Source organism: Pleurodeles waltl, chromosome 4_1 (genome assembly GCF_031143425.1).
Source record: "Pleurodeles waltl isolate 20211129_DDA chromosome 4_1, aPleWal1.hap1.20221129, whole genome shotgun sequence".
Classification (NCBI taxonomy): Eukaryota; Metazoa; Chordata; class Amphibia; order Caudata; family Salamandridae; genus Pleurodeles; species Pleurodeles waltl.
Window position 1 is genome coordinate 1,009,072,261 of NC_090442.1, and position 17,647 is coordinate 1,009,089,907.

Below are 17,647 nucleotides of genomic sequence, written 5' to 3' on the forward strand. Positions count from 1 at the left end.
GAAGCATCTGTTGTGATCACGTATTGTGGCACTGGGTCTTGGAATGGCCGCCCTTGGTTTAAATTTATAGGATTCCAGCAATGAAGCGAGAAGTGTGTCTGTCGTTCTATCAACAATAGATCTTGAAGTTGACCCTGTGCTTGTGTCCATTGTGTTGCTAGGCACTGTTGTAAGGGCCGCATGTGTAGTCTTGCGTTTGGGACAATGGCTATGCATGAAGACATCATGCCTAGGAGTTTCAGTACAAACCTCACTTGATAGTGTTGGTTTGGGTACATGTTTAAAATTACATTTTGGAAGGCTTGTTCCCTTTCTGGATTTGGAGTGGAAATCCCCTTTTGTGTGTTGATTGTTGCTCCTAAGTATTGTTGTATTTGGCACGGTTGTAGATGTGACTTCTAGTAGTTTAGGGAGAACCCTAGTTTGTGTAGTGTTTCTATGACGTATTGTGTGTGTAGAAGACACTGTTGCTGAGTGCTGGTTTTTATTAACCAGTCGTCTAAGTAAGGGAATACGTGCATATGCTATCTCCTGATGTGAGCAGCTACTACTGGAAGGCATTTTGTGAATACCCTTGGGGCTGTTGTAATGCCGAATGGTAATACTTTGAATTGGTAATGCACACCTTGGATTACAAACCTTAAGTATTTCCTGTGTGAAGGATGTATGGGTATGTGGAAATAAGCATCCTTGAGATCTAATGTTGACATGTAGTCCTGTTGTTTGAGCAAGGGAATCACGTCTTGAAGTGTCACCATGTGAAAATGATCTGATTTGATGTAAAGATTCAGTGTTCTGAGGTCTAATATGGGTCTCAGTGTTTTTTCCTTTTTTGGAATTAGAAAATACAGGGAGTAGACACCTGTTCCTTTTTGATGGTTGGGTACTAGTTCTATTTCTTCTTTTTGTAACAATGCTTGGACTTCTAGTTGTAACAGGTCTAAGTGTTTTTTGGACATATTGTGTGGTCTTGGAGGCACATCTGGTGGCAATTGTAGGAATTCTATGCAATAACCATGTTGGATAATGGTTAGGACCCATGCGTCTGTTGTTATGTGTTCCCAGTTGTGCTAATATGTGGTAAGTCTCCCCCCCACTGGTGTTGTGTGGTGGGGGTTTGTGATATTGAAGTCACTGTTTGGTTTGTGGGGTTTTTGGGCTCTGGAATTTCCCTCTTGCTTTAGGGAACTGTCCACCTCTATATTGTCCCCGAAACCCTCCTCTTTGATACTGGCCCTGATATGTGGGTCTGACTTGCGAGGTGGAAGGCTCTGTGGTTTGGGCACGAAGCCCCCCTCTAAAGTGCGGCTTCCTAAAAGTGCCTCTGCTCTGTGGGAAGTAGAGCGCGCCCATGGCTTTGTCTGTGTCTTTTTTCAGTTTTTCTATTGCCGTATCCACCTCCGGCCCAAACAATTGTTGTTCATTGAAAGGCATATTCAGCACAGCCTGCTGGATTTCTGGCTTAAATCCGTAGGTCCGTTACCATGCATGTCTACGAATGGTTACTGCCGTGTTCACTGTCCTTGCCACCGTGTCTGCTGAGTCCATAGCCGACCTTATTTGGTTGTTGGAGATAATTTTGCCCTCCTCAACAACCTGTTGGGCACGTTGGTGGAACTCTTTGGGAAGGTGTTGAATGAGATGTTGCATTTTATCCCAATCTGCCCTGTCATATCGAGCCAGTAGAGCTTGAGAATTGGCAATCCGCCATTGATTGGCTGCCTGTGCTGCCACCCACTTGCCTGCTGCATTGAATTTCCGACTTTCCTTGTCGGGTGGTGGTGCGTCTCCTGAGGTTTGGGAGTTTGCCCTTTTCCGGGCTGCTCCCACTACCACCGAATCAGGAGTTAATTGTTGTGTGATATATATACAGGGTCAGTAGGGGGAGGTTTATATTTATTCTCCACCCTAGGCGTGATGGCTCTGCCTTTTACTGGGTCCTGAAACACTTGTTTGGCATGTTTTAACATGCCTGGCAGCAGTGGCAAGCTTTGGTATTGGCTGTGAGTAGATGACAGGGTGTTTAACAAAAAGTCGTCCTCTATGGGCTCTGCATGCAATGCTACATTATGGAATGTAGCTGCCCTTGAAACCACCTGCATGTATGCAGTGCTGTCCTTAGGTGGTGACGGCCTTGCCGGGTAGCAATCAGGACTATTGTCTGAGACTGGTGCATCATACAAATCCCATGCATCCGGGTCATCTTGGGTCATCCCCGTGTGTGTCGGTGACTGCATCATTGGGGGTGTTGCTACCGGGGACAGATGTGGCGAATGTGAAGGCGATTGCTGTGGCGAGAACCGTGGTGGTGTCTTTTCTTTAGCCACTTTCGCTTTTGGCTGCATTTCAGTTTCTTGGAATGCGAGCTAGCGCTTCATTTTTATTGTAGGAAGAGTTCGGATTCTCCCAGTGTCTTTTTGTATATGCAACCTCCTCTGGGTATGGTCTGGCTCTCCCATGCCCAGTTCTTGTTCAAATCTGTGCCCTTGTAATTGAGTTGAAAGGCCTTGTTCTTCTGTATAGGAGCCTGTTTTCGGCTCCGAGGCCGCATGTTTCGGCACCAACGTTTTTTCGTCAGTCTTTTTTGGCTCTGAGGAAACCTTCTTGACTTTCGGGGTGCCAAACTCTCGGTGTCGAGTTTGTTCGGAGCCGGTATCTCGACTGGAGTCGGATGTCTTCAGCTGCTGGGAGGCCTTTTTCGGTGCCGATGTTTGGTCAAGGTGTTTTCAGGTTAAGCCATGGCCTGTTGGCGGTGGCGTCCCCTTGGCCTTCATTATTTTTGAGTGAGTTTTTGCTGGTTTACTCACGGTTTGCCGCGTCTTCGGCTGCTCACTCTCGGACTAGTCCGAGTCCGAATCTCGAATGGAGAATCTCTCCTCTTCTTCGACGTCGATGTGCCCGGCTGGTGTCGACGCCATCTAAAGTCTTCGAGCTCTTCGATCCCGCAGTGTTTTCTTGGATCAAAATGCCCGACAGGCCTCGCAAGTATCCTCTTTGTGTTCAGGAGACAAACACAGTTTACAGACCAAGTGTTGGTCTGTATAAGGATACTTTGCGTGGCAGTTGGGGCAGAAGCAGAAGGGGGTCCGGTCCATGAGCTTTGAAGATGGCCGGCCAGGCCCCGCTGACAAGTGGAAGCCCCGAAGGGCCGCTGGAGCGTTTCTTTCTTCAGTGTCGATGTGCTAGCACTAACCCGGTACCGCAAACAATACCGTCAAATTTTCCGATAACTAACTAACTTTTCCGAACCGAAATACGGAGCGAAGAGGAACATGTCCAAACCCGATGGCGGAAAGAAAACAATCTAAGATGGAGTCGACGCCCATGTGCAATGGAGCCGAAAGGGAGGAGTCCCTCAGTCTCGTGACTCGAAAAGACTTCTTCGAAGAAAAACAACTTGTAACACTCCGAGCCCAACACTAGATGGCAGGATAATGCACAGCATGTGTATCTGCGGCTACACATGCCATCGAACACACACACACATATATATATATATATATATATATATATATATATATATATATATATATATATATATATATATATATAGATAAGTTACTTACTGTAAATCCTAGTAGTTCTCTTCCAGGGGTATCCTCATCAGAGTCATAAACATTGAATATTCCCGCCCCCGTGCAGGGATCCCGGAGCATATGTAAAAACACACATGTATAAGTATGAAATATATATGAAAAAATACATTTTTTTGTAAATAATTTTCATACAAAAATCATGTATACATGTGCTTAATAGCAATGCAGTCTATGTTGATAAACAGGCTGAAATGCTTTATTTCTATGTTTTTTTTAAAATACATTAACACTCTCCATTATAATTGAAAAACTTTCTGAAGCTCAATTGGAAGGCACAGAAAATACAAGCAACACATCTGAAAAGAGAAAAACTACATTGAAAATAACAGAGCATTATTAGCCAATAGGCTGCATGCATGTCAATACAGCAGAACCACAAAATGTGGCACCGTGCCTTTAAGACCCTGAGCACCTCCAGTATCCCACCATGCCTCAGGGGTGAAAGTGAGGTGACAGTTGGTTCACAGTTAGTTCAGTACTTTTTTACGGTGACAAATAAACCTATAGATTAGATAGATGGTCTCCACTGCACTTCTAGAAGACTGGCGTCCGGGGAGGAGGGTGGGTTGTTTATGACTTTGATGAGGATACCCCTGGAAGAGAACTAGGATTTACAGCTAAGTAACTTATCCTTCTCTTCCAGGGGATCCTTATCAATAGTCATAAACATTGAATAGATTAGCAAGCGTATCCCTTATCCCTGCGGACTGTCTAGTAGAAGTGCAGGAAAAATCATACACTATGCAAATACATTTCTCAGAGACGCTTGACCAACTTGTGCGTCTGCTTTGGCATCTGAATCTAAACAGTAGTGCCTAGTAAACGTATGTACAGATCTCCATGTAGCGGCCTTACAGATCTCAGAGATCGGAACATTGTTAAGGAGGGCAGCAGTAGCTGCTTTTCCTCTTGTTGAATGAGCCTTAGGCCTAGCCGATAACTGTTTGTTAGCCAATTGATATGCAGTTACTATACATGAGACTATCCATCTAGAAATAGTTAGTTTTGAGGCAGCATCGCCTGTCCTCATGTGTCCATAGTTTACAAACAGGTGGTCATATCGTCTAATTAATTTGGTCTTATCCAGGTAAAATTTTAGCACGCTCTTAAGATCCAGGGAGTGCAAAGCTTTCTCCGCCGGCGTACCCGGATTGGGGAAAAAAGTTGGGAGCAATATAGTCTGATTAATGTGAAAATTCGACACCACCTTCGGTAAGAATGATGGATGAGTTCTCAAGACAACTCTATTATCATGGAAAACCGTGTACGGTTCTCTGGAGGACAAAGCCTGAATCTCACTAACCCTCCTAGCCGAAGTAATGGCTACGAGAAACGCTGTCTTCCACGTAAGGTGCTGCAAGGAAGCTTTGTGGATAGGTTCGAAAGGAGGGGCCATGAGTTTAGATAACACTATGTTCAGCTCCCATGGAGGTGAGGGTTTTCGAATGGGTAGAAAAACTTTCTTTAAACCTTCTAAGAAATCCTTGACTACTGGCATGGTAAAGAAGGATTTCTGAGAGGGCGACTTACGATAAGCTGTAATGGCAGATAAATGTACCTTAATAGAGGAAAACTGCAGTCCTGATTTCGCCAGATGGAGCAGGTAAGACAATATGACCCCCTCCTGAGCCAGAATAGCATTATGACCCTGCTGTCGACACCACATGTAGAATTTCTTCCACTTGAACGCGTAGAAGCATTGCGTGGACGGCCTTCTGGACTCCTTTAATATGTTCATACATTCCTGCAAGAGCCCTAGATGCCCATACTGCAGGAATTGAGGAGCCATGCCGTCCAGCTTAGAGAGGGAAGGTTGGGGTGAAGAATCTTGCCCCCTAGCCTGCAAAGAAGATCCGGTCTGCACAGCAGCCTCTTGTGCGGCTGCTCTGACAACTTGAGAAGATCTGTGTACCAGAATTGTCGAGGCCATTGCGAGGCTATGAGTATCATTCTGGTGTTGGACCTGTAGAGTTTGTTGATCACCGCTGGTATCAGGGGGATCGGTGGAAATATCCCTGACCAGTCTATCAACAGGGCATTCCCTCGAGTCCCTGGACTGTAGAACCTGGACGCGAAGTCTGGGCATTTTTTGTTTACTTCGTCTGCAAACAGATCTAACTGAGGCTGACCCCACTGAAGGAAGATGTCTGCGACGACCTCGTCGTGAAGAACCCAGTCGTGAGCATCCGCGAGGGTCCTGCTTAGGAAATCTGCCTCTACGTTTTGTTGCCCTGGGAGGTGGATTGCTGTCAGAGACATTCCTCTCGCTATCAGCTAGTGCCAAATGGTTTGAGACTCCCGAGACAGGAGGCGGGATCTTGTACCCCCTTGTTTGTTTAGATAATACATTGTCGTTGTATTGTCCGTCTGTACCAGCAGAGACTTTCCCTGAATCGATGGTGCAAATGATTTGAAAGCCAGGTGAACCGCTCTGAGCTCCAGCAGGTTGATATGGTAAGTCTTCTCTTTGCTGGACCACAAGACCTGAGCTTGAAGGTAACCCAGGTTAGCTCCCCCAGCCCTGCAGCGATGCATCCGTTACTAAAGTGTCGGAAGGAATTGGCTGGTGAAACGGAACCCCTACTGACAGGTGATGTCTGCGCGTCCACCATTGCAATGATTGCCGTACTCAGATAGGAAGAAGTATCGTGCCCTCCCATTGGCCTGTGTGCTGATTCCACTGCTCTTCTAGAGTCTCTTGAAGAGGTCTCATATGTAGCCTGGCATTCAGGACAATGAAAATACAAGAGGCCATGGAGCCCAACAGAGATGTCACCTGACGGACCGTAGGCGCGGGGGAACCAAGAAGATTGTGACACTTCCTCATTATTGATGATAGTCGTTTCTCCGAAGGATAGAGTTTTTCTAGTTTTGTATTCAGTATCGCCCCCAGGTAGTGGAGGGTCTGAGATGGGATGAGAGTGGACTTTTGGAAGTTGACTTGCAGACCTAGAGAGCAGAAAGTACTGAGGACCATGCTTAGATGTCTTTTCGCCTGTTCTGGAGAGGTGGCTTTCAGTAGTCTATCATCCAGGTATGGATAAATGAAGATCTTCTGCTTCCGTAAATGTGCCGCTACCGTTGCTACACACTAGGAGAATGTGCGAGGGGCAGATTTGAGGCCGAAAGGTAGCACCCTGAACTGATAGTGTTGAGAGGCTATAAAAACGGAAGGAATTTTCAATGTTTGGGCACAATCAGAATATGAAAATACGCATCCTGCAGATCTATGGAGCACATCCAGTCTCCTCAATGCAGCTGAGGGAATATCTGATGAAGAGCCAGCATCCTGAACTTTTGCTTCCGGATTAACTTGTTGAGCAGCCTCAAATCTAGAATAGGTCTGAAGACTCCTTCCCGACCCTTTTTTGCTACTAGAAAGTATCGGGAGTATACTCCCTTTCCCCTTTGAGCGGCTGGCACCTTTTCTATCGCTCTTTTTTCTAACAGGATGCGAACTTCTTTGCGTAGTAAGTCCATGTGTGCAGGCTTCGATCAGTTTGGTGGTAAATGAGGTGGAGGGTGTCAGAAAAGAAGAGAGTAGCCATTCTCTACAATGCTCAGCACCCATTTGTCTCTTGTTATGCCATGCCCCTCGTGAGCTAACTCTGTGATACTTCCCCCAACCGGAGTGGTGGACAGGATTAAGGGAAGTGAACCCTCATTGTTTGGCGGATGTTTTGGGGGTAGACTGCTGAGGTCTGCTTGATTCTCGATCTCTTGCGGCCTTGCGAAACTGGAAAAGAGGACGCCCTTGCTTCTGTTGTGCTCTCTGGGACCAATGAGGGGTTTGAACACTCTGTTGGAACGTGTGCCTGTCGTAAGGTCTATATAGCCTTCTGAAATCTTTCCGTCTTTCTAGACCGACTGCCCTCATCGTGTCGACCTCCACCTTCATACGTGCCATCTGGTCATCAGTGTGGGCACCAAATAACGAGTTCCCGTTAAACGGAAGGTTCATGATACGATGTTGCGCCTCTTGCTTTAACCCAGTGAGCCTCAGCCAGGAATATCTTCTTGCGCAAACCCCATGCGCATATCCATGGGCCGCCAAGTCCGTGCTGTCTGCAGCTGCGCTGATGATTTGATTGGCCACCAAACTCCCCTCCTGAAGGATCTCCTGAAAATCCAGCCTGTCCTCCCTAGGCACCTTTTCTGCAAATCTGTTTAGAGAATCCCAGGGGGATTGATCGTATCTGCCCAGGAGTGCTGAGGCACTGGAGACCTTCATCACCGACGTCGATGTGTCACACATCTTCCTACCCAGAGAGTCCAGATGTTTGCTCTCCTTGTCTGGCGGTACGGTTGACGATGACGCCACCGAATACGTCTTGCGGGCTGCGGCTAATATGAATGAGTCTGGTGGTGGATCAGCCCTGAGAAATAAAGGATCCTGATCAGGGGCCTTGTACTTTTTCAGGATCCTAGCAGGAGCTGAACGCAGGCTTGCTGGTGTAAGAAAAGTCTCCATGGTCGGCTGGAGAAGACCAGGCACGAGTGGTAACAACTTCCTAGAAGCTGATCTGTGCTGCAAGGTTTCGAAGATCACTGATGAGGAAGTTGAAGGTTCCGGAACATCAATGTTAAGCTTTTGGGCTCCTCTGAGCAGCACCTCATTGAAGGTTGTTATATCATCCACCGGGGAAACTCTAGCTGGTGGAGAGTCTGTCAGAGTCGGGGAGTAAACTCTTATGGAAGACCTCGACGATGTGGACCAAGAAGGGGTCCTTCGCTGATGGCGCGACCTTGATCTAGACCTCCTCCGGGAGCATGACCTGCTCCGAGATCTTGTGGGAGTGCGTTGAGGCCTAGGGATAGACCAGAGACGTAGAGCGAGCCCGCTCTGTATGCGCCGTTGGCGATAGTGTCCTCGGTAGTGACGCTGATGGTGAGTACATGCGTGAGTACTGAGAGTCTGGAGAAGCCAGTGCCTTGTTAAGGCTCTCCAACCACCTAGGCGATAGATTTATGGGCGAGATGTGCCGTGGCGATGAGGCCCTTGACGTCTGGACGATCCGCTCCTTATAGAGACCACTGGACTTGGTGGAGTTAGATTTTTGTCGGCCGGTGGTTGCTGATTCTCTCCTCCTTGAGAGACAGGTGGCAGCTGTCTCGACGTCGATCGGTGTACCGACGTCGAAGGAGGCCCCGAATGTGCCATAGGCTGCTCAGGTCTTAACGTCGAGCGCCTCGACGGCGACAGAAGGTCCTTCCCATGTGGACGACTCGACGTTGTGTGCTTCGCCGTCGAGTGATGGGCTGCTGACGACGGAAGTCTCTGCTCCGCACGATGGGGCGAACTCGACGTCGTCTTACTTGCCGTCGAGGGTTGTAACGCCTTTGACGGCGTATGAGCACTCCGGTGCTGGCTCGACATCGATCAGTGGGTTGCCGTCGACGGAGATCTGTCCCGATGAGGGAGATGAGCTTTCAACATCGTATCCTTCCACGCTGTTCGGCCCGCCGTCAACGGGGATAAAGTCCGATGATGCAACGGCGGCAGCGATGACGTCGACGGAGAACAATCAGGTATTTTCTTACCAGCTGACGTCGATCTAGCCTGTCGCTCATGAGAATGGCTTGTAGAAGGTCTGGGAAGAGAAGAGGAGGATGTTTTTTGCCTCTCATGAAGCCCGTGAAATTGTATCTTCTCTCTGTCCTTCAGAGTCCTCTTAGACATGTTTTTACAATATCTGCAGGTGGCAGGGCAGTGGCTCTGAGGCAAACACACAATGCCGACAGAGTGTGGATCCGACTGGGCCTTCTTCTTCCCACAGGAAGGGCACTTCACAAAAAGAGAAGGCATTTTCCAAACAGGAAAAAATCCCTTCACTCAGAAAAAGGGTGAAAACGTTGAGTGTAGGTGGAAAAAACAAGGTTTTTGAATATTTTTCTGTGAAAAACTCAGAAAAAATGAGAGCTCAGTGCTCCAGGATCCTCTCAGACGAAGCCGGAAAAAAGAACTGAACTAACTGTGAACCAACTGTCACCTCACTTTCACCCCTGAGGCATGGTGGGATACTGGAGGTGCTCAGGGTCTTAAAGGCACAGTGCTAAATGTTGTGGTTCTGCTGTATTGACTTGCATGCAGCCTATTGGCTAATAATGCTCTGTTATTTTCAATGTAGTTTTTCTCCTTTCAGATGTGTTGCTTGTATTTTCTGTGCCTTCCAATTGGGCTTCAGAATTTTTTTTAATTATAATGGAGAGGGTTAATGTATTTAAAAAATAAAAAAAATAACAAAAAAAACTCCATAGAAATAAAGCATTCCAGCCTGTTTATCAACATAGACTGAATTGCTATTAAGCACATGTATACATGATTTTTGTATGAAAATTATTCACTAAAAATGTTATTTTTTCATATATATTTCATACTTATACATGTGTGTTTTTACATATGCTCCGGGATCCCCGCACGGGGGTGGGAATATTCAATGTTTATGACTATTGATGAGGATCCCCTGGAAGAGAAATATATATTACCTAGTGGCGGTCGAGTCCCAGAAAAAAAGATTTAAAAAAAAGGGGGCCAGGGTAAGGGCACCCTGATCCTTAGCTCTGTTGCTGGGATCCCCTAGACAGCTGGGTCATCAAGAGGCCTAGGAGGGCATCAGCCTTCCTCTAAAGAGCCCTCTTCTCATCTAAAAACTCCCCACAGAGGAAGACCTTGTGGGAGACATCAAAACAATTACAGTCCAAGTCGATGGCAAGAAGTAAAAAAAGATATTGGTTTGTTCGCCGCAGACTTCAAAGACACCGTCGAAGGTGGGGTTGACTCATCATATGACATCAGAGAGCACTTGTCACCCAATGCTGAGACTTCCATTGCTGCTGAATTCTCCGTCAGCGGTCAGAAGACACCATTCATCGACGCAAAGACTTATGTCACTGTCGAGATATATATATATATATATATATATATATATATATATATATTACCTAGTGGCGGTCGAGTCCCAGAAAAAAAAGATTTTTAAAAAAGGGAGCCAGGGTAAGGACACCCTGATCCTTAGCTCTGGTGCTGGGATCCCTTAGAGCAAAAAAGCATTTAAAAACATAATAATAATAATTTAGACAGGAGTTGCAGCAGATCTACCAAAATTTTTAAAAACAAGCACAGGCTCCTCCGCTTGTCTAAATGAAGACCCCAGGTGGGCCAGGTCCCGGAGGCATTGTAATTTAGATTTTTTTGGAGGTTGGGGGGAGGCATGCAGCCCGCCTGCAACCCAGGGGTCCTCCACCTCCCAGGGGCTAACGTTTAGCATTTAGACCACCACCTCCCTAGGGCAAAATAGGCACGATGGGATACATGGGGTACTGTGAGGTTCTTAAAGACACAGTGGCCTTTTTCTCTGATATTCTGAATGGCAGCCTATTGGCTAACAATGTCTTATATTCCTTTTCCTTTCAAAAAAGGTTTCCTGGGTTCCCCTGGGATTATTCAGTCCTTAAGTCTATTGATAAGGATCCCCTAGAAGGCAGTCAGCCATCCCACTATATCCATGATCATGGGCTTTTTAAAAAAAATTCTGTTCCCACTCTCCGGTCTGCTGTTATTATTTTCCTTGACATCAAAAGATGTTGCTTCTCAGTAACTTAAATAGGCTTTAGAGTCTCTGAATTTCCCGTTGTCCTGTTGAAAGTCTGCCTATGCACACAGTTATTATATTTACCCACTATAGAGAATAAAAAAGGAATCTGCTGTCTATAACTTATGAATATGTGTACTTGAAGGATTCTATAGGTTGGGTCAGAGTAGGCACCCAAGAGGGGAATTATTTTCGGCTACTTAAAATAATGCCAAATGCCAGGCCTGCAATTGTATAAGCTATTTGAATTAATTCATTCTACTCATTCCCCTACGTAAGTATGGTCTTAGGCAGCCCTAGGTGTTGGGCTTTATAATAAACGCAGTAGTCTTGAAATAAATGCATACAATTTCTGATTAAAAGGGACCTTGCATAAACTCGAATAACAAGCCTTGGAGGTAGGCTTTAATTCAGTACAAATTATCATCCCACAGAGAAAATCCGTCGGCCTGGGAGGACTGATCAATTTCTGCGTCAGGAAATCGAAATCAATCAGTAATGTAAAGTAACCTACAAACAAACCATATATAGGAACTGAACTTTTGAAAATATGTACAAAAATATGGCACAACGACCCCTTTTGCTAAAAGTAAACAACCTATGAACTATGTTTTAATGTTGAACTTCCATGCTCCTTTTGAGCCAGGGTTACGATCTCTTGCTAGCACAGTTGCTGCCTCAACTTTACCAAAGTATGGTAAAAGGATTGGATGTGGGGGTCATTGGAGAGATTTTACATAACATCGTTGTCAGACACACTGGGTTCTGGTAGAAATATTTGTTAGACACTCAGCCTCACCTGCTGAACAGCTTTATTAATGATCTTACCATCTCTCCGGATGCAAACGCCACTGTTATGCTTTAAGGAGAAAATTATGCACCAACTAATTAAAGTCATAGTTAAGAAGGTCGTGGGCTACGGAAGCCAAAGCATCACATCTGCCATCTGAAAGGCCTGTAACATGCATACCTTCTCTCTCATTCATTGGAGTATTTTAAAATAAATAGATGTTATGTATTATATTCATCTACGATTATATGTATTGGGTTTCAATTTAATTACATTTATTGTAATTGTTATTTAAACCCATAAACAGCCTTTCTGCAAAAATGTTAAACTCATAATTATATGGAAACAGAAAGATTTGTTTCTTTTACCTACCTGACAAGTTTTCCCGTTTTCTTTGTTGCAGCAACACAGCTCTTTCTTTATCCAAGATCCTGTAATAAAGAAAAATATATCCTGTTTCAAATGTGCTCAAAGGACAAGCAATAAATCATATGCTGTTGTGTACTATAAGTACAAACTTAAGATTATCCTTATGTACGGATTTGTTACATTTCTAAATTTCTTGTGACCAACGTTGTGAAATATATGGAAAATGTCACTTACCCAGTGTACATCTGTTCATGGCATGAGACGCTGCAGATTCACATGCTGTGCATTATCCTGCTATCTAGTGTTGGGCTCAGAGTGTTACAAGTTGTTTTTCTTCAAAGAAGTCTTTTCAAGTCACGGGACCGAGTGACTCCTCCCTTTCGACTCCATTGCGCATGGGCGTCAACTCCATCTTAGATTGTTTTCCCCGCAGAGGGTGGGGTTAGGTAGGAGTTGTGAGTATACTAGAGATGCCCATTCAATGGAGTAGTAATGTATGTCTCTAATGTCTATTAAAGTATTATTTATTTACATATTTACAATTGTTATGCAACTAAAAACGGCTACAGGCTACTGGGGAGGTGGGAGGGCGCATGTGAATCTGCAGCGTCTCATGCCACGAACAGATGTACACTGGGTAAGTTACATTTTCCGTTCGGTGGCATGTGTAGCTGCAGATACACATGCTGTGCATAGACTACTAAGCAGTTATCTCCCCAAAAAGCGGTGGTTTAGCCTGTAGGAGTTGAAGTTGTCTGAAATAATGTTCTTAATACAGCCTGTCCTACTGTGGCCGGTTGTGTTGTTAACACGTCTACACAGTAATGCTTAGTAAATGTATGTGGCGCAGACCAAGTGGCTGCCTTACAAATTTCTGTCATTGGTATATTCCCAAGAAAAGCCATTGTGGCACCTTTCTTTCTAGTGGAATGTGCTTTTGGTGTAATAGGTAAATCTCTTTTTGCTTTAATGTAGCAAGTTTGAATACATTTAACAATCCATCTGGCAATGCCTTGTTTGGAAATAGGTTTACCTGCATGAGGTTTTTGGAAAGCTACAAACAATTGTTTTGTTTTACGAAATTGTTTTGTTCTGTCAATGTAATACATTAGTGCTCTTTTTATGTCTAATGTATGCAAGGCCCTTTCAGCTACTGAGTCTGGTTGTGGAAAGAAGACTGGGAGTTCCACAGTTTGGTTTAGATGGAATGGTGATATGACCTTTGGTAAGAATTTTGGATTCGTACAGAGAACCACTTTATGTTTATGTATTTGTATAAAGGGTTCTTGAATAGTAAATGCTTGTATTTCACTCACTCTTCTAAGTGATGTGATAGCTATTAGAAAGGCTACTTTCCAAGTCAGATATTGAATTTGACAAGAATGCATGGGTTCAAATGGTGGGCCCATGAGTCGTGTTAATACAATATTAAGGTTCCACGAAGGTACTGGTGGTGTCCTTGGGGGTATGGTTCTTTTTAGTCCCTCCATAAATGCTTTAATGACTGGGATTCTAAAAAGTTATGTTGTATGTGTAATCTGCAGATAGGCAGATATTGCAGTGAGATGGATCTTAATGGGAGAAAATGCTAGATTAGACTTTTGTAAGTGTAATAAATAGCTTACAATGTCCTTTGTGGAGGCATGCAGTGGTTGAATTTGATTAGTGTGGCAGTAGCAAACGAATCTCTTCCATTTGTTTGCATAACAATGTCTTGTTGTAGGTTTTCTGGCTTGTTTAATGACCTCCATACACTCTTGTGTAAGATTTAAGTGTCCAAATTCTAAGACTTCAGGAGCCAGATTGCTAGATTGAGCGAAGCTGGATTCGGGTGCCTGATCTATTGTTTGTGTTGTGTTAACAGATCTGGTCTGTGTGGTAGTTTTATGTGGGGTACTACTGATAAGTCCAACAGTGTTGTGTACCACGGTTGGCGAGCCCAGGTTGGTGCTATGAGTATTAGTTTGAGTTTGTTTTGAATTAGTTTGTTGACCAGATAAGGAATGAGTGGGAGAGGGGGAAAAGCATAAGCAAATATCCCTGACCAACTGATCCATAGTGCATTGCCCTTGGACTGAGGGTGTGGGTACCTGGACGTGAAGTTTTGGCATTTTGTGTTTTCTTTTGTTGCGAATAGGTCTATGATTGGTGTTCCCCAGCGGTGGAAGTGATTCTGTAGGATTTGGGGATGAATTTCCCATTCGCGAGTTTGCTGGTGATCTCGACTGAGATTGTCGGCTAACTGATTCTGAATGCCTGGTATGTATTGTGCTATTAGGCGAATCTGGTTGTGACTTGCCCAATGCCAAATCTTTTGTGCTAAGAGACACAGTTGTGACGAGTGTGTCCCCCCCCTGTTTGTTGAGGTAGTACATTGTTGTCATGTTGTCTGTCTTGACAAGAATGTGTTTGTGGACTATTAGTGGTTGAAAAGCTTTTAATGCTAGAAAAACCGCTAGCAGTTCCACATGATTTATGTGAAGTTGTTTTTGTTGATTGTCCCATTGACCCTGTATGCTGTGATTGTGCACGTGTGCTCCCCACCCCACCATGGAAGCATCTGTTGTGATAACAGCTTGAGGCACTGGGTCTTGGAATGGTTCCAAATGATTTATGTGAAGTTGTTTTTGTTGATTGACCCTGTATGTTGTGATTGTTGAGGTGTGCTCCCCACCCCACCATGGAAGCATCTGTTGTGATAACAGCTTGAGGCACTGGGTCTTGGAATGGCCGCCCTTTGTTTAAATTTATAGGGTTCCACCATTGAAGCGAGGAGTGTGTTTGGCGGTCTATCAACTCTAGATCTTGAAATTGACACTGTGCTTCTGTCCATTGTTTTGCTAGGCACTGTTGTAAGGGCCACATGTGTAATTTTGCATTTGGGACAATGGCTATGCATGAGGACATCATGCCTAGAAGTTTCATTACAAACCTTACTGTGTAGTGTTGGTTTGGTTGTATGCTTGATCTTACATTTTGGAACAATTGTACTCTTTGTGGACTTGGAGTGGCAATTGCCCTTTGTGTGTTGAGTGTTGCTCCCAAGTATTGTTGTATTTGGGATGGTTGCAGATGTGATTTCTGGTAATTTATAGAGAACCCTAGTTTGTGTAGAGTTTCTATGACGTATTGCGTGTGAAGAAGACACTGTTGTTGAGTGTTGGTTTTTATTAGCCAGTCGTCTAAATATGGGATTACGTGCATGTGCTGTCTCCTTATGTGAGCGGCTACTACTGCTAGGCATTATGTGAATACCCTTGGGGCTGTTGTTATACCGTACGGTAGCACTTTGAATTGATAGTGTATGCCGTGCATTACAAACCTTAAGTATTTTCTGTGAGAAGGATGGATGGTGTAAGGAAATGCCTCCTTGGCATGGTTACCCCCTGACTTTTTGCCTTTGCTGATGCCAAGTTTTGATTTGAAAGTGTGCTGAGGCCTGCTAACCAGGCCCCAGCACCAGTGTTCTTTCCCTATCCTGTACTTTTTTCCCCGCAATTGGCACACCCTGGCATCCAGGTAAGTCCCTTGTAACTGGTACCCCTGGTACCAAGGGCCCTGATGCCAGGGAAGGTCTCTAAGGGCTGCAGCATGTCTTATGCCACCCTGGGGACCCCTCACTCAGCACAGACACACTGCTTGCCAGTTTGTGTGTGCTAGTGGGGATAAAATGACTAAGTTGACGTGGCACTCCCCTCAGGGTGCCATGCCAACCTCACACTGCCTATAGGTATAGATAAGTCACCCCTTTAGCAGGCCTTACAGCCCTAAGGCAGGGTGTACTATACCCTAGGTGAGGGCATAAGTGCATGAGCACTATGCCCCTACAGTGTCTAAGCAACACCTTAGACATTGTAAGTGCAGGGTAGCCATAAGAGTATATGGTCTGGGAGTCTGTCATGCACGAACTCCACAGCACCATAATGGCTACACTGAAAACTGTGAAGTTTGGTATCAAACTTCTCAGCACAATAAATGCACAGTGATGCCAGTGTACATTTTATTGTGAAATACACCCCAGAGGGCATCTTAGAGATGCCCCCTGAAACCATACCGACTACCAGTGTGGGCTGACTAGTTTTAGCAGCCTGCCACACACCAGACATGTTGCTGGCTACCTGGGGAGAGTGCCTTTGTCACTCTGTGGCTAGTAACAAAGCCTGTACTGAGTGGAGGTGCTTCTCACCTCCCCCTGCAGGAACTGTAACACCTGGTGGTGAGCCTCAAAGGCTCACCCCCTTTGTTACAGCACCCCAGGGCACTTCAGCTAGTGGAGTTGCCCGCCCCCTCCGGCCACGGCCCCACTTTTGGCTGCAAGGCCGGAGGAGAAAATGAGAAAGAAAAACAAGGAGGAGTCACTGGCCAGTCAGGACAGCCCCTAAGGTGTCCTGAGCTGAGGTGACTCTGACTTTTAGAAATCCTCCATCTTGCAGATGGAGGATTCCCCCAATAGGATTAGGGATGTGCCCCCCTCCCCTCAGAGAGGAGGCACAAAGAGGGTGTGGCCACCCTCCGGGCTAGTAGCCATTGGCTACTAACCCCCCAGACCTAAACACACCCCTAATTCGAGTATTTAGGGGCTCCCAGAACACAGCAAGATAGATTCCTGCAACCTAAGACGAAGAAGGACTGCTGAACTGAAAAACCTGCAGAGAAGACGGAGACACCAACTGCTTTGGCCCCAGCTCTACCGGCCTGTCTCCCCACTTCAAAATAACTGCTCCAGCGACGCGTTCCACAGGGTCCAGCGACCTCTGAAGCCTCAGAGGACTACCCTGTATCTAAAAGGACCAAGAACTCCCGGGGACAGCGGCTCTGCTCCAAGAAAGAAGCATCTTTGCAACAAAGAAGCAACTTTGAAAGAACACACGTTTCCCGCCGGAAGCGTGAGACTTTGCACTCTGCACCCGACGCCCCCGGCTCGACTTGTGGAGAACCAACACTACAGGGAGCACTCCCCGGCGACTGCGAGCCCGTGAGTAGCCAGAGTTGACCCCCCGGAGCCCCCACAGCGACGCCTGCAGAGGGAATCCAGAGGCTCCCCCTGACTGCCTGCTTCAAAGACCCGACGCCTGGTAAGGACACTGCACCCGCAGCCCCCAGGACCTGAAGGATCCGACCTCCAGTGCAGGAGCAACCCCCAGGTGGCCCTCTCCCTTGCCCAGGTGGTGGATACCCCGAGGAGCCCCCCCTTGCCTGCATCGCTGAAGAGACCACTTAGTCTCCCATTGAACTCCATTGCAAACCCGACGCCTGTTTGCACACTGCACCCGGCCGCCCCGTGCCGCTGAGGGTGTACT

The 17,647-nt window shown here is 45.9% G+C and overlaps 1 protein-coding gene across 5 annotated transcripts in view; it reads right to left on the reverse strand.

The window, feature by feature from the left end:
• Window positions 1-17,647, reverse strand: part of KMT2E (lysine methyltransferase 2E (inactive)) — a 1,466,695-nt gene that overhangs the window by 975,509 nt on the left and 473,539 nt on the right. For all 5 annotated transcript variants that reach the window (XR_011202375.1, XM_069229869.1, XM_069229870.1 and 2 more), the window contains one exon: window positions 12,351-12,409. Coding sequence is in view for 4 of the 5 variants with exons in the window: in XM_069229869.1 (XP_069085970.1) it covers window positions 12,351-12,409 (59 nt within the window). In the remaining variant the exon portion in view is untranslated. The remainder of the gene's footprint in view (window positions 1-12,350; window positions 12,410-17,647) is intronic.